The following is a 25429-nucleotide window of genomic DNA, read 5'->3' on the forward strand; positions in this document are numbered from 1 at the left end:
TTCCTTTGGGTGATATGCTGTGAGGACTATAATTTTATCCATATTTTTGTTTACATATACTGTTGGCAGTTTTAAAAAGTGGACAGATATACAAAGGGTCTTCAAAAAGTTTGTGGAAACTGCATGTTATGAAAAAGCCATATATGATTTTCAAAATTTTTTTGTGTCAAAAAAAAACCCTTCTTTAAATTCCATTTTTTCCATGAGGATTTTCAAGTCATGATGTACATGACTTCCATTTCAGTGATGATGTAGAACAATCTAAAAATCTCTGCAAAACCCTTAATGCTGTAAAAGAGGCACTGAATTTTTTTAAAATATAATTATAATTAAGTTCAAAACAATAGAAGGAATACCAGGGGCTGAAGGGAGAGCTAAAAGCCCTGTGGCAAGTCCTCACCCTAGGAAGCATGTGCTGATCACTGAGATCTGGGCCTTGCACCTGAGCTGCCCTGGGCAGTGACAGGAGGTGTTAGAACAGTGTTAGAACAGGAGGTGCCTGGGGCCAGCGCTGTGGCCCAGCGAGTTAACGCCCTGGCCTGGAGTGCCTGCATCCCATTTGGGCACCAGTTCCAGACCCGGCTGCTCCACTTCCAATCCAGCTCTCTGCTATGGCCTGGGAAAACAGTAGGAGATGGCCCAAGTCCTTGAGCCCCTGCACCCACATGGGAGACCTGGAGGAGGCTCCTGGCTCCTGGCTTCTGATCGTTGGGGAGTGAGCCAGCAATGGAAAACCTCTCTCTCTCTGTGTGTAACTCTGACTTTCAAAAAAATAAATCAATCTTTAAAAAAACAGGAAGTGTCAAGCAAGAGACAGGAGCTGTTGGAACAGGGCCACTGCAGCAACCCAGCGCCCCCAGAAGCTGGGGATTTCTGTTCTTCATAAAAGAATGGCCACAAACTAATCTGGCTGGACCTCTAACAAAAGGGTTTCTTTGAGAATTTGTGATTTAAATTTAGACTATTAGTATGGTCAAGATAATGCTAAGCCAAATAATTCATTTAAAATGATCAAAAGAATCTGACAAATTCTTAGGGGGAAAACATTATAAACCTTGGTTTTCTGGGATTCCTTGGCAAATATGAGTATAAACACAAATTTATAAAATAATTGAGGAAATCAGTCACTAAGAACAAGAACTCTTTAAGTATTTCAGAGTTTTTAATTGTCCAAAATAGAAAGAACTGTTTTAAAATGCTCAAGGAAATTAAATAAGAAATTTGATCCATGAATAATAAGTCTATAAAATAATGCCACTTTCAAATAATCAGACAAGTAGCTGTGAAAGTATTGTTCACAAATGGGTTAAAAAGCTGACTGGATATTGCTAAAGGGAGAATTTTTGAACTAGACATAGATGGAAATACAGTTAGAGACACAGGTGACACAGCCAGACACAGAAAGAAAAGGACTACATGGTGTCATTTACATGCAGAATCTTTAGAAAATTAATACATGGGAACAGGACAAAGAGTGAAACAGTCATTACGTGGGTGGCGGTGAGGTCTGGAGGCGAGAGGCAGGGAGGGGAGATGTCAGTGGGCACAGTGTTGCAGTCCTGTAGGATATGCAGATAGCTTAGGTATCTAATGTATGCTATGAGGACTACAGTTAACACTATTGTATTGTATGGCAGTAATATGGTAGGAAAGTAGAGTTTAGGAACTTGTACCACATGCAAGAAGGAAAGAGGGAAGGAAATAAAGGAGGGAAAAAGAGAGGTGGGAAAAAGAGATGGTTGCTATAGAATCACTTCACCATGGATATGAATAACAAGACAAGCACATCAAAACATGTACACTATAAACACTTGAATATGTACAACTTTAAAAATTTAGTAGAACAAAAAAGATGTAAAGGACATGCAGGATAGAAAGAAATCTAGCCTTTCATTCATTAGAAGGAGAGAATGAACCAATGTGTGTTGGCCAGTTTTAAAAAGACAATGACTGGCATTTGTCTGGATTGAAGAAAGACAAGAATTTGTGTATTAGAAATGTATTATGGGATAAATTAAACACATGCTTATATACACATTTACAAATATATACACTAGGGGGAGCGGCAAGATGGCGGAATAGGAAGGGAGCACATTGATAGTTCAGCAAGACACACAGGTTAATAAAAGTGGAGATACTGCAGGGTCAAGGAAGAGTAGGGGAAGAAACAGCAGCGGAAACTCTTCCGGAACTAGTGATTCACAGTGGACCTGCGTGGAGAGCGTGGAAGCCCAAGTTCGGGACACCAGCGGCAGACTCAACACACCAGCGCTGGAACGCGAGGTGAGCCGAACCTCAATAGCCCGAGACACCAGCGGGCAAGCGGAAAGAGGAGACTAGAGGGAACGAGGCTTGAAACTCCGTGGGGAAAAGCTCACCAGGCTAACTAGAAGAGAGAGAGGAAAAAAAGAAAAAAAGTGACCGATACGGACACGAGTTTCTCTCTCTCCGCTCACCCCTCAAAGGCGAGCAAGACAAAGAGCAGGCGCCATTTTGGACATACGTCATAAGCAGGGCGACCTCAGGTCTGCACCATCCCTGAGCCTAGCAGAAAAACCTGACTCTGGGGGGAGGGGTGAAATAACAGGAGATTAGCATCTAACTTGGCAACACAGTGGGAGACTGCAGGAGAATTGGAGCCCACACCTAGGGCAGCAGAAATTCCCTGTATGGTCCTTGGGAAAGAGCTTCCGATCTCTGGCTCCTGTGGGTATATCATTCACCTGCTAACTACCTCCAATTACGTTCAGCTGTGCGGAATTACTTCCCTTTTGAATCAAAAAAAAAAAAAAAAAAAAAAAAGAAAGAAAGAAAGACGGAGGCGGCAAGATGGCGCAATAGGCAGGGAGCACACTTAGTCTGGGGGGAGAGAAAGTTTAATATAAGTGGAGATACTGCAGGGTCAAGGAAGAGTAGGGGATGAAACAGCAGAGGAAACTCTTCCGGAACTAGTGATTCACAGTGGACCTGCGTGGAGAGCGTGGGAGCCCAAGTTCGGGACACCAGCGGCAGACTCAACGCACCAGCGCTGGAACGCGAGGTGAGCCGAACCTCCATAGCCCGAGATACCAGCAGGCAAGCGGAAAGAGGAGGCTAGAGGGAACGAGGCTTGAAACTCCGTGGGGAAAAGTTCACCAGGCTAACTAGAAGAGAGAGAAAAAAAAATTTAAAAAGTGACTGATACGGACACAAGTTTCTCTCTCTCCGCTCACCTCTCAAAGGCGAGCAAGACAAAGAGCAGGCGCCATTTTGGACATACGTCATAAGCAGGGCGACCTCAGGTCTGCACTGGCCCTGAGCCTAGCAGAAAAACCTGACTCTGGGGGGAGGGGTGAAATAACAGGAGATTAGCATCTAATTTGGCAACCCAGTGGGAGACTGCAGGAGAATTGGAGCCCACACTGAGGGCAGCAGAGATTCCCTGTGTGGTCCTTGGGAAAGAGCTTCCAATCTCTGGCTCCTGTGGGTATATCATTTGCCTGCTAACTACCTCCAATTACGTTCAGCTGTGCAGAATTACTTCCCTTTTAAATCAAAAAAAGAAAGAGAGATTTACCACACCTAACCTGGGAGTGTCATCCTTGACACACCCTCAACCCTGAGGAACCAAACACAGCTCTCAGGCCACACTCATCTCAAGCCTCTAAGGCTCCACTGAAAGCAGACAGTCCACTTAATATAGAGCCATAGTGTAACAAGAAAAAACACCACAGTGAAGAAACCAAATATCTCCAACATGCCAAACAACAAACGCAAAAACCAAGCTAACAAGAACAAGGAAGACACTATGACGCCCCCAAATGAAAAAGACACCCCAATTCAAGATTATGAAGATGATGAGATCGAAGAAATGCAAGAAGCAGATCTCAAAAAACTGATAAGAACATTAAAAAGTTCTCAAAAACAAATTCTTGAACTACAGAAATCCTTCATGGACAAGATAGAAAATCTCTCTCGTGAAAGTGAAATATTAAGGAGGAATCAAAATGAAATGAAACAACTAGTGGAACAAGAAACTCTGATAGTGACTAGAAATCATAATGAAATGAAGAGTTCAATAGATCAAATGACAAACACATTAGAGAGCCTTAAAAACAGAATGGGCAAAGCAGAAGAGAGAATATCAGATTTAGAAGACAGAGAACAGGAAAGGAAACAGGCAAACCAAAGAAAAGAAGAAATTAGAAATCTAAAAAATATTGTTGGGAATCTACAGGATACTATTAAAAAACCCAACATTCGGGTTCTAGGAGTTCCTGAAGGCATGGAGAGGAAGAAAGGATTAGAAGGCATTTTCAGTGAGATACTAGCAGAAAATTTCCCAGGTTTGGAGAAGGACAGAGGCATCTTAGTACAGGAAGCTTATAGAACCCCTAATAAACATGACCAAAAGAGATCCTCACCACGACATGTTGTAATCAAACTCACCACAGTGAAACATAAAGAAAAGATCCTAAAAGGTGCAAGAGAGAAACGTCAGATCACTCTTAGAGGATCTCCAATTAGACTCACAGCAGACTTCTCATCAGAAACCCTACAAGCTAGAAGGGAATGGCGAGACATAGCCCAGGTACTAAGAGAGAAAAACTGCCAGCCCAGAATACTATATCCTGCAAAGCTCTCATTTGTGAATGAAGGTGAAATTAAGACTTTTCATAGCAAACAGAAACTGAAAGAATTTGTTGCCACTCATCCTGCCCTGCAAAAGATGCTTAAAGATGTGTTACACACAGAAACACAGAAACATGGTCACCAATATGAAAGAAGGTAAAGGAAGGAAACCTCACAGCAAAAGATCACAGGAAGCTCAATTTCTCTTTGACATAGAATTAAACTCTGATGCTCTGTTAAAGCAATGTGTTAAAGTAATCTATTATGTTCTCTTGATGTCTGTTCAATTCTAATTGTTCAAAAACAGCTGAATTTTTATTAAGAGCTATGGGTTATTTAAATATGTGCTTTTTTCAAAAATTTGAATAATCACCTTGTAACAATGATCAAATTTGGTCTATGTTATGTCATGATTTTAAGAAATCTTATTTCAACCAGATATTTTGGATTTTGAGCCTTCTTGGCATTCTTGACAGGCATTCAAAAAATCAAAGTTTCAAACAATCTGGTCTCTAAAATTTCCAGTAAATCCTGGACTTTGGTTTTTCCAGTTTGGGCCCAACTGAAAAAATCGAAGGACCTATGTCTCTCATCTTATAGAGACACCAACTAATCAGTCTATTTGGAGTATATTAGAAGTACTGTCAAGATGTGATGTGGTACCAGACTTTAAGTTTCTATAATGGAAAATGCTATTAATACAAATTTTGAGAATTAAAAAGTCTAATGATCTTGTGTTACTAGACATGATAGTTATCTTAATGAGAAAGCTCCAGAGGCTTAAAGGGTTAAATACTTGTAAAATCCTACAGGTGCTTTCAAAAATACTGTGAAGTAAGCAAGTGCCTCTTGTTGGTTGATGAGTTTATAATTTTAAACATGGCGACTTAAAGTCTTCTGTCATCCACAGTTATATATGATCTGCTGCTCATAAAACTAAAGCATTGTTGGTTCTGTGTTTAGCTGTCCTCCTACAGGTTCCTATGGACTTTTTCCAGCCACTTCCATTGTATTCAGTACTTTGGGATGGTTCTGTAAACAGATGAAGCCAATAATGTATTAACAGTACCAACTGAGAGAAGTATGGTTAACTGAGGTTACTAAAAAGAAAAAGCAATTCAAATCAATTGGCAATCTACAAAAAGAGTTAAAGATTTTAAAAGCTATTATTAAAATTGCTATATTGGTCTATTATGCTATATTATATGTGTGTACATATTGTATGTCCACATGGGGAAATTTTATTAAGAGTTTTATTTTAAATGGCTTATAGATAAGATTGTCCATAAATTTAAGCTGCTAAAATCAATCAAAGATACATTTTAATTTGTGTGACCTGAATCTGTGTATCATATGTTTTAGACTTGTTGGTAGAAAGAAACTAAAAACATTTTAGATGGTTGTGCTTAAGTTTACTGGCTAAACAAACTACACCATGTTAGATATTTAAGAGGTGTTTTCAAATACATGATTCTTAAAATTTATAGAAGGCATTGGACCTTCTGGTAAATGTTTTCTTAAGTTGTTATCTAATGGTTGAAACAGTTTGCTAAGTATTCATGTGATATTGCTATTGTCAGCAAGCGATCTAGGACTTGCTCCCTCATTTCTCTATTCTAAGCCCAACTTGTTCTTTCATTTCTCTATTCTCTTCAAGGTAGGAAACTAGATCTATTATGAAGGAATCTGTAGGACGCACAATTTAATCTTTAGACCTTATAAAAGAGATGGCTAACATTTTTCTGTAATAGCATAGCCAAAATAAGAACTTAAATAATAATCTCATAGCTAGATTCACTTCGCCATCAGCGAAGTATACAGTAAGTAGAAAAAACCTCCCTTTCAGACAAAAGGGAAAGAAAGTTTTAAAGTGAAAATATAATTTTCCTCATGGGCATTGTCTACCTTAGAAAAACTACTACAGAACATGCCTGTGACTATAGACTTGTAGTTCAGGCCACCGAAGATTAGAGATGGGATACGGGCACTCCCTTGACTTGCATCCTCTGGTCTGCTTTAAGAAAAACCAGGAGGAAAAGAAAGCTAGGCATCAGAAGCAATGGGTGGCAGGCCTATTAATGGCTGATCTGTACAGTGATCTGCCCTCAAGGAGACCCAACAGGCCAGTCCACTGCAGTGGCTTTCAATGTGGTAAGCCTGGGCTTCAGCAGAAGTCAGCTTGTGAAGAGCCCTGGCAGCTCTGCCAAGAGTTGGATCACTGGAAATGGACCTGCCCTGGAGTCGAAGGATGCCCAGGTCAGAGCCACAGATCTTATTGGCTCTAAGCTGAAAAGCCCTTTACTCAGCCCAACTTCCAAAGTGACCACTGCAGCTGAGGGGACGGCCAAGTAGGGTCAGCAACATTGCAGGCAGAACTATAAATTTCTTGTTAGAGATGCCACCTGCCTTTACTGGCCAGCTCTCCTCCCAGCCCAGCCAAGTAATGAAAGTCAACAGAGTGCCTTCCCCTAGGAGGTTCACACCTCCCTTAGGATATACCCCATGTGAAGAGATAGATAGGTCTGGGCCTCTGTCCTTTGTTCTAGACCCTGTCTAGCACACTTGGGCCTCATTCCTTTGTAATCATAACCTCTACTCTACCACCAATGGCTGTACTCCCAACCTGTGTGTACTGATGGTCCTCTTCCCCACTTAATGCTGTATAATTGTTCAAACCTGGTAAATGCCACTCTTAGGATCATTGGTTACTATCCTCACTCTGTCTTTTATGACCTTGTCTAAATATGATCAGAGTCGGCAAACTTGGAAGGCTTCCATAGCCTTGGCAACTCATGACGACAGCCTAGGATGGTTACTGGTGCCATAAACTAGAGTGTCAATTTGTTGGGTCAACAACAGGAGCCACTGTGCACTTGCTCCTCCTGTGGGATCTCTGTCCTTAATGTGCTGTACATTGTGATTTAATGCTATAACTAGTACTCAAACAGTATGTTTCACTTTGTGTTTCTATGTGGGTGCAAACTGTTGAAATCTTTATACTAAATTGATCTTCTGTATATAAAGAGAATTGAAAATGAATCTTGATGCAAATGGAAGGGGAGAGGGAGCGGGAAAGGGGAGGGTTGCGGGTGGGAGGGAAGTTATGGGAGGGGGGAAGCCATTGTAATCCATAAGCTGTACACTGGAAATTTATATTCATTAAATAAAAGTTAAAAAAAAACAAATATATACACTAGACAGAACATTGTGAAATTATATACTGCCAAAAACAAGGAAGTACCTTAGAAGATCCAGAGTCCCCACCAACAAACAAAAGCCAGTCTAATAGACTTCTCACTAACAGTGACAGATGTGTGAATAAAATGGAGTTGAATATAATTTCTGAATTAAGAATGAATAATAGTTATATTCTCAGAACAGTAGTTATTTTTCTATCATTATAGCATCACTGAAGGTATTTCTTCATGATGAATTTCAGAAAAAAGAAAATAATGCCAGAATGAATATGCAAAGGAAAGCTAGTGGGAGCTTAGAGTGTGTTGGTATAAGGAATTTTTCAGAGCTCTTAGGAAGAGTTTACTTTCTCTTTCCTTCTGTTAGGATGTGTTCCAGCAAAGACCCTTGAATGCAAGAGTTTATTGATCCCAGAAAGTTGAGGGGGATAAGATGAGCAAGGAGGGAACACTGGTGCAAGACACGTTTATGTGTAGGTTTCCACTGTGGGAAGCTACAGGGAAAGATCACTGGGAATCTTGAACTGGTATACAAACTACACTGGGCGGGGGGGGGGGGGGGGGGGGTGATTACCTGAAGAGCTAGAGAACTGCAGTCTCTTTCCTCCATGACTCTGAGGGCGTTTTATCGTTGGCATTTCTGGCCTGCTCCATGTGAGCCGTCTGCAGAAAAGCACTCTGGCAAAGTGTCAGGGCAAACGCACAGGGGTGAATACCAAGAGGGTAGCAGGTGGAGCAGTGGCAGTCTATCTAGAACTATAATCCAGACATGAAATAGAAAGTCGTTCATTAGGCCATTCTCAAATATATTTGGTATATATGATATATATCAGTCATCTATGCATAAAGTCAAGGAGGACCCAAGAGAATATTGTAATATGATAAAATAATTTCATAATTATCTGTAGTTCCCTACTTTTAAATTTCATTTTCACTATATACATGTATATGAAAAAAATAAATTTTTTAAATGTGTGACTTCCATTTCCAAATTCCTTGTCTAGTAAAAGGGAATAATAAAAGGAATAAACGTTTGAAAATAACAAGCATATGTAACCGTCTGTCAACCGTCTATTTGTCCATCCGTCCATCCTTATACCTACCTACCGACTTCTGTGCCTAAATACTGTCTCTTTATGCTCTGCTTTGTTCCAAAATTGTTTTAATGTGGAAAATAGCTTTAGGAAATGGCTGGAATTGATAAAGTGGTAAATTATAAAATAGGTGTAAAGTGTTTTTAATGCAAAGTTTTACAAAATACAGCATTCCCGGATGAAAGTTTTACATTTCACCTTAACTTTTTTTACAGATGGCTCTGAGGAAAAGATGACTAGTTTGGGTTTTATTCCGATGTCATCTGATGTGGTTGATAAGTTCGCTGGGGACATTTTGAAAGATTTTCCTTTCCTGAAAAGGTACAGGACCCCAAGTGTGCTTCAGTTAATGCTGGCGTGGCGTGGTGGGACACTTATTAAAGGTTCTTTCAAATGCCACAGATTACATGCTGTATGCACTTGTAACATGTGATGGCTTTACTACCAAAATTTTCACTTGCCCTTTGATCATTCCTAGGTAAGTATCTATGTGGCTTTCCTCTCAGTAAGCTGCTGCAATCGCAAGTGTCGAGTGAATGAATGAAAGGCTCTTATGAAACTGGAAACCACTTCCTAAGCCTCTAATAAACTACTCTTTGGGTGCCACCATCCGCCTCACAGCAAAGAAAGAGAGAAGGGAGCTGTGGCTTTCAGAAATACTATTATGAAGTGGAATCTGTGCTGGGCTACGTCAGGAGGCATGCCATTCCAAATATGCGTCTGTTTCTTTCTGTTCACAGCGATGATCCTGTTGTCACTTCACTGGTTAAACAAAAGGCATTTGATGAACTGGTGCATTGGCATTCTCACAAGCCCCTCAGCGATGAATATGACAGGACAAAGGGCCAGTTTGACGGTGAGCTCTGTGACTCTGGTGGAACAGAGTGGAAGCAGTTCCACTCTGCCTTTTATTTTATACTGAAAAAGTGATCACTATGTTCAATGAAATTTTTAAATAAGAGTAGATGTCCATCAGGGAAGGTAGCCACGAAAAGTGCCCACTTCTTTGCTGAGGGTCGTGTGGATGTGGATGTCTTAGTAGGGAGTGCATAAATACGGCCTTTGTTTCCACAGAGGCAAGAAGCTATTTTAGGGAAAGATGGCTTGGGGTTTAAGAAGCCTGTGCTTTGTTTATAATCAAATATATTGCAACCATTGTCTTTCAAGCAGATCTAACTATTCTCACACCACTGAGTTGACTGTAGGTAAAAAGCACCTGCTGTGCACTTGTCTTCAGTGCTGTAGAAGCTACAAAAGGGAGGCCGTGAATCACTAAGTGTGGATCAACAGAGATGAAATAAGGAACTTGCCTCCCTGGTCCGTTCCTTGGCTTCTTCTCACTTTGGTCTAGCCCTATGCTTATACCACCCTCCTTAGAGTGAACAAAACGTACTCTACCAATCTAGAAGCATGTGTAGTAAGCATGTTTTTGTAAAATACTTACCAATCTGCTTCTGTAAACAGCTACAGAGTCTGCAAGGGGATACTGTAGATTAACAGTCGATATCCTCAAAGTGGCTTGGTTTGATGAGGTAGACACAGACATAGAAAAAAGTCCTTTAGTTATTCAATTTAAGTGAGTTTTACAGTTTTGGGGGAGGGTGGGAGTAAATCAGACCTTGATTGATGGGATTTCCTCTGTTACTGGGTTTTGCTGTAGCAAGCGCTTGCATCAGCTTCCAAGCTCAGTTCAGTGATGAGGGCCCAGTGCACAGAATTCGTCTATGCTGTGATCAAAGAAGTCAGAGTATCTTTGACAGCTGACTTCTTGATTCAACCTCTCTGTTCCTCCTAACCTCATTCTCAGTGCACCTGCCAGAGGTAATCCCTAGAATATTTCTCTAACACTGTTTGCTTTTGGAGGTAGACCATGAATATTTTGTCACCTTCCTCCTTTAAGATAAGGAATTAGGATTAGTATTTTTAAAGATTTTGTTTGAGAGGTGGAGTTACAGAAAGAGGGAGAGACAGAGAGGTCTTCCATCTGCTGGCTCACTCTCCAGATGGCTGCAACAGCCAGAGCTGGGCTGATCTGAAGCCAGGAGCTTCTTCCAGGTCTCCCACGTGGGTGCAGGGGCCCAAGGAGTTGGGCCATTTTGTAGTGTTTTCCCAGGCCACAGCAGAGAGCTGGATCAGAAGAGAAGCAGCCAGGACACGAACTGGTGCTCATGTGGGATGCTGCTGCTGCGGGTGGAGGCTTAGCCCACTGTGCCACAGCACTGGCCCTATAAGATAAGAAATTACCCAACAGACAAGAGGCTGTCTGACTTAAGATACCCTCCTGAAAGGTCATCAAATTAAATTACTGTTATAAACTAGAAGAAAAAGTGCATGTGTGGGTGGTCTGATGTGAAGAGTTAGTGATATTGCCTCTCCATGGAAAATATAATAATGTTATGTCTTTTGTTTGTTTTTCAGAAAAATCTAGAGACCCACGTGTACTAAGATCTGTGCAAAAATATCATGTTTTTCAACGGTTTTATGGAAATTCATTAGAATCTGTCTCTTCAAAACTCATTGTAACTGAAGCTACTAAGCCAAAAAAGAGTTTTGGTGAACCCAAGAACAAAAAGGCACATGTAGGTTCTAGAAACTATATAAAATATTTTTACTTTTGTTTTTCTTAACTTGATATCTATTCATCCCTTTGGTAGCTTCTTTCCATATGTCGCCTGTTCTTTTTATATATAATTACCTATTACTTTTCTTACTAAGAAAGTCTAATCTTCATATAAAAAACTGTCAGATCTATATAATAATGTACATCTATATTTGAAAAAGAATATAAAGCGTTAAGTGACTAGACTTAGAAATGGTGAAGTAACACTCAAAAGATGGTTATTAGTTAATGACAATGAAAATCTTTTTCATAAAGGTAGTAAAAATAGAAATACTTACTTTTGATTTAATTATGAAGATCCATAGAGCTAACCTTTTCTGAAGTGGTTGAATAATTAACTAATCACCTTCTTCCTTCTATACGTGTGACATATGAGCTATATTAAGGTCTAAGTACAGAAACATTGGGGAACCTGGATTTACTGAGTTTTACAGTTGTAGGTGGAGGTAATAGTTTGTTATCTTCAAAAAATGTACAACTCCTTAGGTTTTAGCCTATTTCTGTGGACTTCAATTGGGAGTTAGGGAAAGGCATTTTTTTAACTGTAAAGTTTCTTGTAAAATCAACAGTTTTAGTATCTTAGAGAACTAACTGAAGAAAACAAATCCTGGGATAGGCCTTTGGGACATCCACATCTCACATCGGAATGCCTGGGTTTGATTCCAAGCTCTGGCTCTGAATTCTTCTCCTTTGCATATAGACCATGCTGACTGAAGTGATTGGGCTCTTGCCATTCCTGTGAAAGACCTGCTCCAGGCTCCTGGCTCTGGTCCCGGGCATTGCAGGCATTTGGGGAATGAACCAGAAGATGGGTTCTTTCTTACTCCCTCTCTGTCTCCTTGCCGTTCAAGAAACAACAAGGAGGAAAACAAAACAGGCATTTGCTTCACCATGAAGTAAGCATGGTGAAATTAACATATGGAAAAAAAAGACCCTAAAAAGAAAAGCACATTTCAACTCTAACTTCTGAATACTTATTTTTGGAAAATTTTATCAAGATCAGTGGGCCGCTTCTGCCATGCAGGGAGTGAGGCTTTAGAATGCTGAGGGATAGGCATCGTCCATATGTTCAAGAACTTACCAAAAAAAAAAAAAAAAAAAAAAGCCTCTTTGATATTCTACTCAAGATAACATTAAAAAATAGCAGGTAATTTTAAAAGGTCCTCAGTCCTTCTGTGAAGGCTTTGTCCTTGAACTCCTTCAAAAGCCCAAGCAGAAATGGGAAGTATTTTATGTTTTACTTTTTTTAGGATTTATTTATTTGGAAGGTGGAGTTACAGAGGCAGAGACAGACAGAGAGAGAGAGAGAGAAAGAGGTCTTCCATCAGTTGGTTCACTTTCCAAGTGGCCGCAACAGCTGGAGCTGTGCTGATGCGGAGGCAGGAGCTTCTTGCAGTCTCCTGCATGGGTGCAGGGGCTCAAGGACTTGGGCCTTCTTCTCCTGCTTTCCCAGGCCATAGCAGAGAGCTGGATCAGAAGTAGAGCAGCTGGGATTTGAACCGGTGTCCATATGGGATGCTGGCCCTGCAGGCGGTGGCTTTACCCACTTCGCCACAGCGCCAGCCACCATGTTTTACTTTAGTCATAAAGAAACCTTCCCACACTAGCTCTAGTTCCTGGTTTTCCTCCTCACGGTGACTACCTCCTCTTTGTATTTATGGCCAGTTTTATTGTCAATGACAACACTCAATTAAATGTTTACTTTTTTAAGAGTATCAGAAGGTTTATTCTACTGTTAAAAGCTTCTTTTGTCATATTTTCATTTTATTAGAGAGAGAGAGAGAATGAGCGTCCAGCTGCTGGTTCACTCCCTAAATGCCCGGGACAGCTGGGGCCTAGTCAGGCTGTAGCCAGGAGGCCAGATCACCATCCAGGTCTCCCAAGTGGATGGCAGGGAGTTGAGCCATCAGCTGTTGGTTCCAGCAGTGTGCATTAGCAGGAAGCTGGAACCCAGGCACTCTGATATGAAATACTGGCATCCCAAGCAGCATTTTAACCAAAATACCAAACGTCTCTCCTTTTTTTAGTTATGTAATAAAATAGAAAATTTATGAAAAAATCTTTTAAATGGTACCAAGAGTGAAAAATTCATGCTTTTTTGCCGGCGCCGCGGCTCACTAGGCTAATCCTCCGCCTTGCGGCGCCGGCACACCGGGTTCTAGTCCCGGTCGGGGCACCGATCCTGTCCTGGTTGCCCCTCTTCCAGGCCAGCTCTCTGCTGTGGCCAGGGAGTGCAGTGGAGGATGGCCCAAGTCCTTGGGCCCTGCACCCCATGGGAGACCAGGATAGGTACCTGGCTCCTGCCATCGGATCAGCACGGTGCGCTGGCCGCAGCACGCTACCGCGGCGGCCATTGGAGGGTGAACCAACGGCAAAGGAAGACCTTTCTCTCTGTCTCTCTCTCACTGTCCACTCTGCCTGTCAAAAAAAAAAAATTCATGCTTTTTGTCTCCTTTTGCATTATTAGAAATCAAATTATCTCAAGGGAGTCAAACACCCTCAGCTGTATAAATATAATCTCCTAGAAATGGTTTAGTAAATCTGCATATTCAAGTAAATCTGCATATTCATCATACATAGCCAAAGCCTAAGAGTCACCCTTGTCCTAATGAGACAGAATCATACCAGATAGAACCAACATATAAAACTTGGATGATTAAGCACAGCAAAAGCTCTAATGCAGGGGCCAGCACTGTGGTGCAGTGGGTTAAAGCTCCAGCCTGCAGTGCCAGCATCCCATATGGGTGTGGGTTCAAGTCCAGGGTGCTCCTCTTTTGATCCAGCTCTCTGCTGTGGCCTGGGAAAGCAGTAGAAGGTGGTCCAAGTCTTTGGGCCTGTGCACCCACATGGGAAACTGGGAAGAAGCTCCTGGCTCCTGGCTTCCAATCAGCTCAGCTCTGGCCATTGCAGTCATCTGGGGAGTGAACCAACCTCTCTCTCTCTCTGGCTCTAGCTCTCTATGTAACTCTGTCTTTCAAATAAATAAAAATCAATCTTTAAAAAAAAGCTCTAATGTGATTCATCAGATTTAAATAGAGGCGATAGCCAAAGTTAACTTCATCATAGGAAAACATTTACATATTAATGTCATGACTAACTAGACTAGTGGAAAGTAGCCAGATTTGTTTTGTTATAACAATTCTCACTTATCTTAGTATATTAATAAGTCAGATTGGTAAAAGCATAGTAAAAAGTGGATCTCTAATATGTTTAAGTCAAATTGGAAAATATTCACTCGTTATTTCCTTTCTCTTTCCTCATTCATTCACACACATTATGGACTAAGTGTTTTGGGCTGACAGATAACTATGGTGGGTTTCTGTCTCAAGGGTTGCAATCTAGAGAGGAAGAATGATAATTAAATTACAACTACAGTACTTGTTGCTGAGTGCTTTGATTGACATATGGCAGGCAGAGGAGGGATACACAAGTTAGGCTTGAGTGAAAGGAAAGCCTCGTGGTAGAAAAATCTTGACAAACAAGTAGGGAAGGGAGCAGGTGGCTTAGGAGGCAAATGGAAGGAGAAAGGCTATTCCAGAAAGCGGTGAGTACTACTGCGTCAGTGGGCTGATGTGTCTGATTGTATCACATTGAATCTTTTTTTTTTTTTTTTTTTTTTGACAGGCAGAGTGGACAGTGAGAGAGAGACAGAGAGAAAGGTCTTCCTTTTGCCGTTGGTTCACCCTCCAATGGCCGCCGCGGTTGGCGCACTGCGGCCGGCGCACCGCGCCGATCCGATGGCAGGAGCCAGGTGCTTCTCCTGGTCTCCCATGGGGTGCAGGACCCAAGCACTTGGGCCATCCTCCACTGCACTCCCTAGCCACAGCAGAGAGCTGGCCTGGAAGAGGGGCAACCGGGACAGGATCGGTGCCCCGACCGGGACTAGAACCCGGTGTGCCGGCGCTGCAAGGCGGAGGATTAGCCTAGTGAGCCACAGCGCCAGCCCACATTGAATCTTTTACTTAGAATTTCTACCACTCAGAAACCTAGAATGTTGTCTACAGGAAGCCTGTATACTTACTAAGTTGTATTGTCATATGTTTTTAGTAAACGGGCTTAATTGTAAGACTTTTTTTCATGACTTCAAAGAATGGAATGATAGTTGAAGTCCTCAATACACACCTAAAATGTTGCCTCATTCATGAAATATCATCACGGAATATTTCCAGCTTGTTGCCTTGTATGTTTCTATGCTGTTGGGCAGGAGACCAAAGCTGAAATAATTACCAGAGAGAATAAGAAGAGGTTATTTGCCAAGGAAGAACAGAAAGAAGAACAAAAATGGAATGCTCTGTCATTCTCTATTGAAGAGGAAATGAAAGAGAACCTAATCTCTGGAATAAAGAACCTCGAAGATTTTTTGAAATCATGTAAAAGTAACTCGGTGAAATTTCGAGTTGAAATCGCAGGGCTGACTGCCTGCTTCACAGCGTGGAAAGAGCATTGCCGAGGTGAAGGTATATGGTTCTGGTTTTCTACTTTGGTGAATTGAGGATTAATACCAAGATAATGATAGTTGACATTTATAAACTGAAAATTGGTGTTAGAAGGCTTACACACACTTTTTGATTGTATGTAGGTATCATTACCTCAATGTTTTATCAGTGAGCAATGGAATTTCACACAGTAGCAAATACTCAGCACAGTAATGATCATGATCGGAGATTGGAAAATAACTACTTCCAAAGTTACTGATATGGTTAAGGAAGCTAGCAAAGATGATGAGGCTCCCAGAGAGAATTTGTCATTAGTCTTTGAGATCCAAAGAGTAAACCTGTTGTTTCAGAGTAAAACTCTACGTGTGCTTGTCTCTCATCCTAAGTTCCTCCAAAGTTGCTGTGGATTTCGTGTGTTCTACTTGATAATTTCTACAGCAGGTAGTAGAAAAAAAAAAAAAGATAGGGGGACATGGGCTGGGTAGAGCGGTGTACATTGCTAGCAGGTGAAATGACCATGTTTCATTATCTCCAAACAACTCATGTGAGTAAACCTGCTTCAGCTGTTGGTCTTGAGCACCTTCCCGCTTGGGTTCATTTATCACACAGCGTTCAGGGTCTTCCTTTGCCTTGCAGCCACTTTCGTCCTTCTACCTTCCATGTGCAAAGTCAGCCTCTCACAATATATTGTATCCCAACCAGGGTGTAAGTCTTAGCTTACGTTTCTCTCCTCAACCAAGCTATAGAATCTGGATTTGCAATTTTCTGCTACTAAAGGAAACCAGAGTTAACAGTGACTTAAAGAACACAAATTTTTTTCACTCATTTAGATGCAGGCTCCCAGGGCTGCTGTGGTAGCTCCAAAATGCCATCAGTGATCCATGCTCCTCATCTTCGCGGTCCATCATCCTTGGCACATGACTTCAAGACACCTCATAGCCCCAGATGACTGCTTTTAGCAGATATTAGGAGAAATGTAGAAAGGCAAAACCATCTCAGCTCTATGTCTCTCCTTTAAGGATCTTTTCTAGCCACTAAAAGCTTCTGATTACATATCATTAGTCAGAACTTAGTCACAGGGCCACATCTAATCACAATGGATGCTGGCAAATGTAGGCTTTGACTTACATACGTTGATGCTTCCAATAGTACAGGGAGGTGAATTTGGAATTTTGGGTCATCCTTGCTGAGTAGGCAATGATGTAGTAGTGTTAGCCATGATACCTTCATTCTATCTATTCTCAATCCATTTCGTGAATTATCTTTCTACAAAGCCTCCTCAGGTAATCCAGGCTCATATAACTCCTATTGTCTCTATTGCTCAGTTTGAGCCGATCAAGTATTATGCATCTAGTGTTATGCAATAGAGAGGAAGTATTAGTTACAATCCCTCTTACAGCATTTGGTAGGTGTTTGGTAACATTTATTAACTAGATAAAATATAGGCTTTAGATGGATTGTGGAATTGCAACAGCCCGGTGTGGTAAATATGAAAATATTAATAGGAGGAATAAAAAGGATATTTATGATTATAAATAAATGGAGTGAGATTAGCAAAGTCCAGATCTGGTACTTAGAATAGATGGACTTAATTGATGGATTCCAGTGATAACACTAAATATTTCTTTATAGTCAAAAATAGGTCTCAATTTTGCCAGGTTTTTAACCAGATATTTGAAGTCATACACACATTTTTTTATCATGGTAGAGGAGGCATAAAAAGTAGCAACTTGAGAATAGATTTTTTTATTTTCCATAAACTTCTATAAACTTGATTTTTTACCTGTTTCTATATCATGAAAATTAAGATTTTTTTATCTTCCCAACACAGACACAGCTACTTCCCAATAAGCCTTGGAAATAATAAAGTATGGATAGTTGAATTTTAATTTTATTTTATTTAGTGCTCTCTATTCCAAAGCCTCCACTAATGCAAAAAAAAAAAAAAAAATGAAATGAAGAGTGATAGATCGAGTGAGTGTTGTGGTGCAGAGGGTTAAGCTGCTGCTTGGTATGCCTGCATCCTGTACTAGAATCCTGTTGTGAGTCCCGTCTCCTCCACTTGTCTTCCGGTTTCCTATTACTATGTCTAGGAAGTCAGCAAATGATGGCCCAAGTACTTGGGTCCCTGCCGCCCATATGGGAGACCAAAATGGACTTCCTGGCTCCTGGCGTCTGCCTGGCCTAGCCCCAGTTGTGGCAGGCATTTGGGGTGTGAAGCAGAAGATGGAAGATTTCTGACACCTTTGAAAAAAAATAAATCTTTAAAAAAAAAGATTAATAGACTACATGATACATCTTTATTAATTTCAGTTATTATTTATTCTTTCCCAAGGAAAAACCACGAAAGACTTAAGTATAGCTGTTCAAATGATGAAAAGGATCCACTCCTTGATGGAAAAATATCCAGAACTTTTGCAAGAACCAGATCAGCAACTCATAGCCAGATGTCTTCACTATTTAGGATTTCATGAGTTGGCCAGTTCTTTATGTCCAACCCAGGTAATGTTTTCAGAATAGCTTGTTTTGGTAGAGGTATTATTAGGTATACATAGACTGACATGCAAATCTCTTCTAGATTTTTTTAATTGAAAATATTATTTATCCAACTGTCCAGTTTTGAAGGAGTCTAGAATTAGAAAGTTTGCACAAATGTTTGTTTGGAAAATCCAGACACTTAAAACTAAACCTATACTTGATCCTAGCAAAGCATGTCAAGACTACGATGCGACTATTCAAGTGTCTTTAAATGCCATCAGGTGTATTTGGAAATCTTGCTGTCTGCTGATTTAGCCCTAGGAAAGATGATGGCTTAAGGGGTAAACATTTTCATGAGATTTAAAAGGTGGTAAAATGCTTTTTACATAGACTGTGCTTAACAATAAATATTTTTATTATATAAATGATGTTATAATTTAAAATGTCTTTCCAAATGAATTTTAAAATAATGCAGGATATAAGAGATGAAACAAAGGCGAAAATGATTAAGTATTCAGTTGGCCTTGGACCAGCACGGTTTCAACTGCAGTACATGGGGCATTATTTGATCCGGGAGGAGAGAAAAGACCCAGACCCCAGGGTCCAGGATTTTATTCCTGACACATGGCAGGTAATGTGTGAATGAAACAAGAATTCTTTTAGTTGTTTATTGTTTCCTTTTTTTTTCCTTAAAGATTTATTTTATTTATTTGAAAGGTAGAGTTACAGAGAGGGAGAGACAGACAAGGAACCCTCCATCCACTGGTTCACTCCCTAAATGGCCACAATGGCCAGAGCTGGGCCAGATTGAAGCCAGGAGCTTCCTCCAGGTCTCCCACGTAGGTATAGGGATCCAAGCACTTGAGCCATCTTCTACCACTTTCCCAGGCTATTAGCAGGGAGCTGGATTGGAAGGGGAGCAGCCAGGAGTTGAACTAGTGCTCATGGAATACTGGTGTCCAGGCAGCAGCTTTACTTATTACGCCACAGTGCCAACCCCTGTATTTGCTTATTGCCATCTCGGGAGTGTCTCGATATAGTAGCTCCACATATTATATTTGGCATGACTTTCTTAATATTGAGTCATGTCATTTAAAATATTTTGTTATTGGAAATGGCAACTTTTTAAAAGACTTTTTTAAGTGAAAACTTTTTTTAGACTTTTTTAAGTGAAATTTTAATAGGCTGGATATTTCCTTGAGGGTGCTTTGATGGATTCACACGTGTAGTTACGAGGTCTGTTGCGCCATCCACTGATTCGTTATGGAGCAGCCTCTGGGGCCTTGTGTCAGTAGAAATCCCTAAGTTACTGCATAAAGCTGCACTGAGAAATTTGGGCAGTGTTATTTATCAATGGAGTAGCTATTTTTCTATAAATATATGTAAAATAACTACTGATGGATATAAAATTTTGAAAAGATGCATTTCTACATATATTGAACCATACAAAATTATTAATACATTGAGCATGTTTACCTACAAAAATGCAGTTTTCCTGAGTTTGTTCTTAGTAGACCATCCCATTCAGAAGCAGACTTTACCTTTCCTATATTGTTGGTGGTGGGATGCCTTAAATGTATACCTTGTTTTTTCACAAGAGGGAAGATAGACACTGTGATTCCTCTTATGCCTGCTTCATTTAGGGATGGCTGGGAGTTGGCGTAGACTGAAAATCGTGTGCAGACTGGCATTTTGAGATGTTTTTTCCACCTTCACCCCTCATATAGGATTATAACTCTTTTTTGGCTAGTCATCGTGAAACAAAAGCATAGCTTGTTAAGAAGCCCCCTTGTTCTTTCCAAAGCAGGTGCCTGGAATTCTTCTATAAAGAAAGTAGAAGAGGGGCCAATGTTGTGGCACAGCAGGTTAAGCTGCCACCTGCAAAATTGACATCCCATATGGGTGCCGGTTCAAGTCCGGCTTCTCCATTTCCAATCCAGCTCTCTGAAAGTAGATAGCAGCAGAACATGGCCTAAGTGCTTGGGCCTTGGTCACTCACATGGGAGACCTCAGTAAAGCTCCAGGTTCCTGGCTTTGGCCGGGCCCAATGGTGGCTTTGCAACCATATGGGGAATGAACTAGCAAATGAAAGATTCTCCCCCTCCCTCTTGCTCTCTCACTGTCTCTCCCTAAGAAAGTAGAAAATGAGTTAGTCAAGTTAAGAATCTTGGATGTTTCTCCTCAGGCATTTTTTTTTTTTTACCATCATAAAAATCACTATTGGCTACTTTTAAAAAAATGATTTTATTTGTTTGAGAGGGAGAGACAGAGAGAAAGGTCTTTCAACCATTGATTCATTCCCCAAATGGCCACAATGGCCGGAGCTGAGCCAATCTGAAACCAGGAGCCAGGAGCTTCTTCCAGGTCTCCCACATTGGGTACAGAGGCCCAAGCACTTGGCCCATCTTCTACTGCTTTCCCAGGCTGTAGCAGAGAGCTGGATCAGAAGAAGAGCAGTCAGGACATGAACCAGTGCCCATGTGGGTAGCCGGCAGCCCAGACGGAAGCTTAGCTCACTATGCCACAGTGCTGGCACCCTGGCTACTTTCTGGAACTTGATTTCTCAAGGCCATTCTGCACTTAGTAAATGATAAATAACTACAAAAAAAGAGAAAATTGTCCCACTAATGAGATGTTTTAGTCAGACTCCATTTTTCACATATACCCCATCTTTAGATTCTCAAAAGTTTAAAGATGATCTCTTTTGAGAGAATGGCATGAGTTCTTCCAATTCTCCAATACATCTTCTTGTGTTTGCAACTCCCAGTCGTCCCATTTATGGTTCAGAGGACCCTACTGGAAGTGTACTCATGTATTGGTTTTGGTAATAGTCATAACATTGTTGCCATTACTGACACAAACGGTGCTGTGCTCCCCACAGCGAGAGCTCCTGGATGTAGTGGACAACCATGAGTCAGCAGTGATCGTGGCCCCGACGTCCTCGGGCAAAACCTACGCCTCCTACTACTGCATGGAGAAAGTGTTGAAGGAGAGCAATGAAGGGGTGGTCGTGTACGTGGCACCAACAAAGGTAGTGTCCAACTGGACGTAATATTCGTGTGTGTTCCAGAACCTTCTCTGTGAAAATATATACGTTCCCGTGTGATAGATCTGGTTCTCTTTGTCAGCTTTAATTTCCTCATTCTAGGTTCAAAGGCTAAAATAACACTTGCCTTAAAATCATTTTGAGAAATAAACCAGATCTTGGTACCTTGTAGGTAAACGTTATACTTGGGTTGACGGGGAAGCAGCCTGGGCAATGTTGAGTCTCCTCAGGACCTCATGTCGCCTCTGCAAAGTCTATGGAATGGACCCAGTCTGCACTGGGCATTGATGATGGGTCTGCCTCTCAATCCAGATTATGTTACTGCATTTCTTTCACGTGTAGTACTGTTGAATTTGGGACTTAAAAGCAGAATGATTTTGTCGTACAGAAGAAAGTTTGATGTATGGAGAGTATGTCTGCCTACCCTCATTCACAAGTCTTTGGTATTTCATGTGGTCACTCTTTTTTTTTTCAAGATTTACTTATTTATTTGAAAGACAGAGTTACAGAGAAGGCAGAGCAGAGAGAGAGAGAGAGAGAGAGAGAGAGAGAGGTCTTCCAACGCCTGGTTTACTCCTCAGATGGCCACAACTGCCAAAGCTGCGCCAATTCAAAGCCAGGAGCCAGGAGCTTCTTTTGGGTTTCTCATGTGGGTGCAGAGGCCCCAGGACTTGGACCATCCTTTACTGCTTTCTCAGGCCATAGCAGAAAGCTGGATTGGAAGTGGAGCAGCCGGGACATGAACTGGTGTCCAGATGGGAAGCCGGCACTGTAGGCGGCAGCTTACTTCGCCACAGCACCAGCCCCTGTGGTCACTCTTAAAAAAGCCACATTTAGTTGGGGTGATTCTAACTTTACAGACTAAAATGAATTCAGACTACATTTTAGTATCTAGGGAAAAGTGTCATACTGGTCAGCCTCAGGACCAAGTTAAACAATACAATTAGTTGAAATTAGCACTTTATTTTTTATTTTTTTTTTGTGATTATAAAATCAATGGTGTTTTTATAATCAAGAAAAATTAAGATATTAGAAGTGGAGTCAATAAATGAACTACTGACTATATCAATTGTTGCACCAGCAGAGCCCAGGCTCCCCAGAGTGCTCACGTCCAGTGTTCACTAATTAGAAAGGTAACCTCCTAGAACTCCAGTTGGGAGAGACATTTGCCTTTTCTCAAGGGAGTTACTGATGGTGGCCAGTGAGCCGGTCAGTACCTGTCCTGCCCTGCTGGAATACACAGTTACAGCACAGCACAGGAGTGAACAAGAACAGTAGTCGAGACGGCCAGGCCTGTCCCCAGTGTCCTAGGAGCCTCAGCTGTATTAGGCTGGCATTAGCCCCCCTATCTGATTCTGTTAAGGTGGTTACTTGGTGGTGGGGGGGGAGGCCTAGCCCAGAGGTGACCCCCAGGGCATAGAATACTCTAGCTTCTTGAGAAAGGGCAGCATAGTGAGCCTTCCTACTGTAACTCAAACACAATACATAGGAGCAAATTATTCTTCCAGAACTTGAGCTCCATTCTTCTTCCCACTGATAGTATATGGCATGTACGTCCTTCACCTTTTCTAACATGACATACTATATTGAAATTTGTATTTCTGTTACTCTGTTACAAAGTGATTTGGGCACTTTGAAGAATGATTTTTGTCATTTCTTTGTTCATGGACTATTTGTAGGTTGCCTTTGCCTACTTCTTTTGGAGAGGGTTGTTTTCATTGATTTTTTAAAACTTGTATAATAAGGTTATCTGGGGCAGGCGTTTGGCCTAGTCATTAAGTTGCTGGCTAGGATGCTCATATCAGTGTACCTGGGTTCTACACCTGGCTGCACTCCGAATTCCAGCTTCCTGCTAATGTGGACCCTGGGAGGCAGCAGTAATGGCTCAAGAGATTTGCTTAGATTGAGTTTCTGGCACTTAGCTTTGGCCCTGGCAATGGGCCATTGCACACCTTTGGGGAGTAAATAGTGTTTCTGTCTTTCAAACAATTTTTTTTCAGATTTATTTTTAGTTATTTTAAAGGCAGAGTGACAGAGAAAGGAGGAGAGACAGAGATCTTCCACCGGCCAGTTCACGTCCCAAATGGCCACAATGGCCAGGGCTGGTCCAAGATGAAGCCAGGAACCAGGAACTCTACCTGGGTCTCCCACATGGGTGGCAGGGATGATGCACTGGGCCTGCCCTCTGCTGCCTTCCCAGGCACATTCGCACGGGGCCGGACCAGCAGCAGAACAGCTCAGACTTGAATTACTACTCAGGTATGGGATGCAGCAGCTTAATCAGTGCCATTCCCAAAGAAGTAAATTTAAAAAAAAAAAAAACTTTCTCTGCCATATAAAGGATATAGTTTCAGTTATTGGATCATTTTGTTGCATTATGATCATTTCAATGAGAGCAATATTAATATCTTTGTATATTCAATTATCGATATTTTCATTTGGAGTTTTCTTGAATGCTTTTACTCAAATCTATGAAAATATATGAAAGTACATGTTAATACTAGCTTTATGAATTTGTCTTAAAATTTACATTTTAATCAACTTGGATTTTTTTTCATAAGATGTGAAATAAAGGTTGGTAAGTTTCCACGCATGTGGATTCCCCTGGGCAAGCTGCCTTCTTTACCTAGAACGTGGTTGTACCTAGAACGTGGTTTACCTAGAACATGTCACCTCAGGTATCTGGAGGGAGTCATCAAATAAAGGGGACAAAATTCAACCATGGTTATCCCTTGCTTGACTTTTCTTTAAAAAAAAAATTTATGGGGCTGGCTCTGTGGGGCAGTGGGTTGATGCCCTGACCTGAGGCACTGGCTTCCCATATGGGCACTGGTTCAAGAACCAGCTGCTCCACTTCTTTTCCAGCTCTCTGTTATGGCCTGGGAAAGCAGTGGAAGATGGCCCAAGTCCTTGGGCCCCTGCACCCTCGTGGGAGACTGGAGGAGGCTCCCGGCTTCTGGCTTCGGATTGGCACAGCTCTGGCCACTGTGGCCAGCTGGGGAGTGAACCATCAGATGGAGGACCTCTGTGTGTGTGTGTGTGTGTGTAACTCTTTCAAATAAATAAATCTTTTAAAAAAATATTTATTTGAAAGGCATAGAAAGAGATCTTTCATCTGCTGGTTCACTCCCTAAATGCCTGCAACAGGGCTGAACCAGGCCAAAGCCAGAGGGGACTTAGAACTTAATCCTAGTGGGTGGCAGGGATCCCAGTACCCAAGCACAACCATCACCTGCTGCCTCCCATGGTATGCCTGGCAGTTAGCTAGAATTGGAAATGGATCTGGAACTCAAACCCAGGCACTCTGGCCCAGGATGCCAGTATCCCAAGCAGTGTTTGTTTGTTTTTCAAAGATATATTTATGTATGTGAAAGGAAGAGTTAGAGTGTGTGGGGTGGGGAGATGGGGAGAGAAAGAAAGACAAGGAGAGAACAGGAGCAAGAAAGAGTTTCCATCCTCTAGTTCACATCCCAAATGGCCACAACAGTCAGGACTGGGCCAGGCCAAAGCCAGGAGCCAGGAGCTTCTTCTGGGTATCCTATGTGGGTGGCAGACGCCCAAGAATTGGGCCATTTTCTTCTGCTTTCCCAAGTGCATTAGCACGGAGCTGGTTCAGAAGCGGAGCAGCTAAGACTCCTACCAGGGCCCATATGGGATGATGGTGTCGCAGGCAGCAGCTTTACCTGCTACACCACAACACTAGCCCCACTGTTTTTTTTTTTTCTCCTTCTGATAGAAACATTCCGGCCCCCTCCCCCACCATTTTAGTTAATGTTGAGGTGTACTGATGAGGTTTGTCTGCTTAGTGTAGTATCTCAGAGCACCGTGGGGTACTTAGAGTGTGGAGGGGTAGAGAGAGGATGTTGTTAAACTTTCTATGCTCTTAGTAGGACTTACTCGTAGGCAGTTCTGTAGTCACCTGTGGACACTATTATGTGATTAATGGATCC

General features: G+C 41.6%; 1 protein-coding gene across 7 annotated transcripts in view; it reads left to right on the forward strand.

Moving 5' to 3' along the window:
* Positions 1 to 25429, forward strand: part of LOC133774949 (probable ATP-dependent RNA helicase DDX60) — a 97184-nt gene that overhangs the window by 25310 nt on the left and 46445 nt on the right. For 6 of the 7 annotated variants that reach the window (XM_062212975.1, XM_062212979.1, XM_062212980.1 and 3 more), the window contains exons 11-17: positions 9115 to 9220; positions 9640 to 9755; positions 11318 to 11478; positions 15724 to 15976; positions 18291 to 18457; positions 18909 to 19064; positions 21315 to 21464. In XM_062212975.1, the coding sequence (XP_062068959.1) occupies positions 9115 to 9220; positions 9640 to 9755; positions 11318 to 11478; positions 15724 to 15976; positions 18291 to 18457; positions 18909 to 19064; positions 21315 to 21464 (1109 nt within the window). The remainder of the gene's footprint in view (positions 1 to 9114; positions 9221 to 9639; positions 9756 to 11317; positions 11479 to 15723; positions 15977 to 18290; positions 18458 to 18908; positions 19065 to 21314; positions 21465 to 25429) is intronic. The other variant, XM_062212977.1, reaches the window with a different exon arrangement.

Source organism: Lepus europaeus, chromosome 16 (genome assembly GCF_033115175.1).
Source record: "Lepus europaeus isolate LE1 chromosome 16, mLepTim1.pri, whole genome shotgun sequence".
Lineage (NCBI taxonomy): Eukaryota > Metazoa > Chordata > Mammalia > Lagomorpha > Leporidae > Lepus > Lepus europaeus.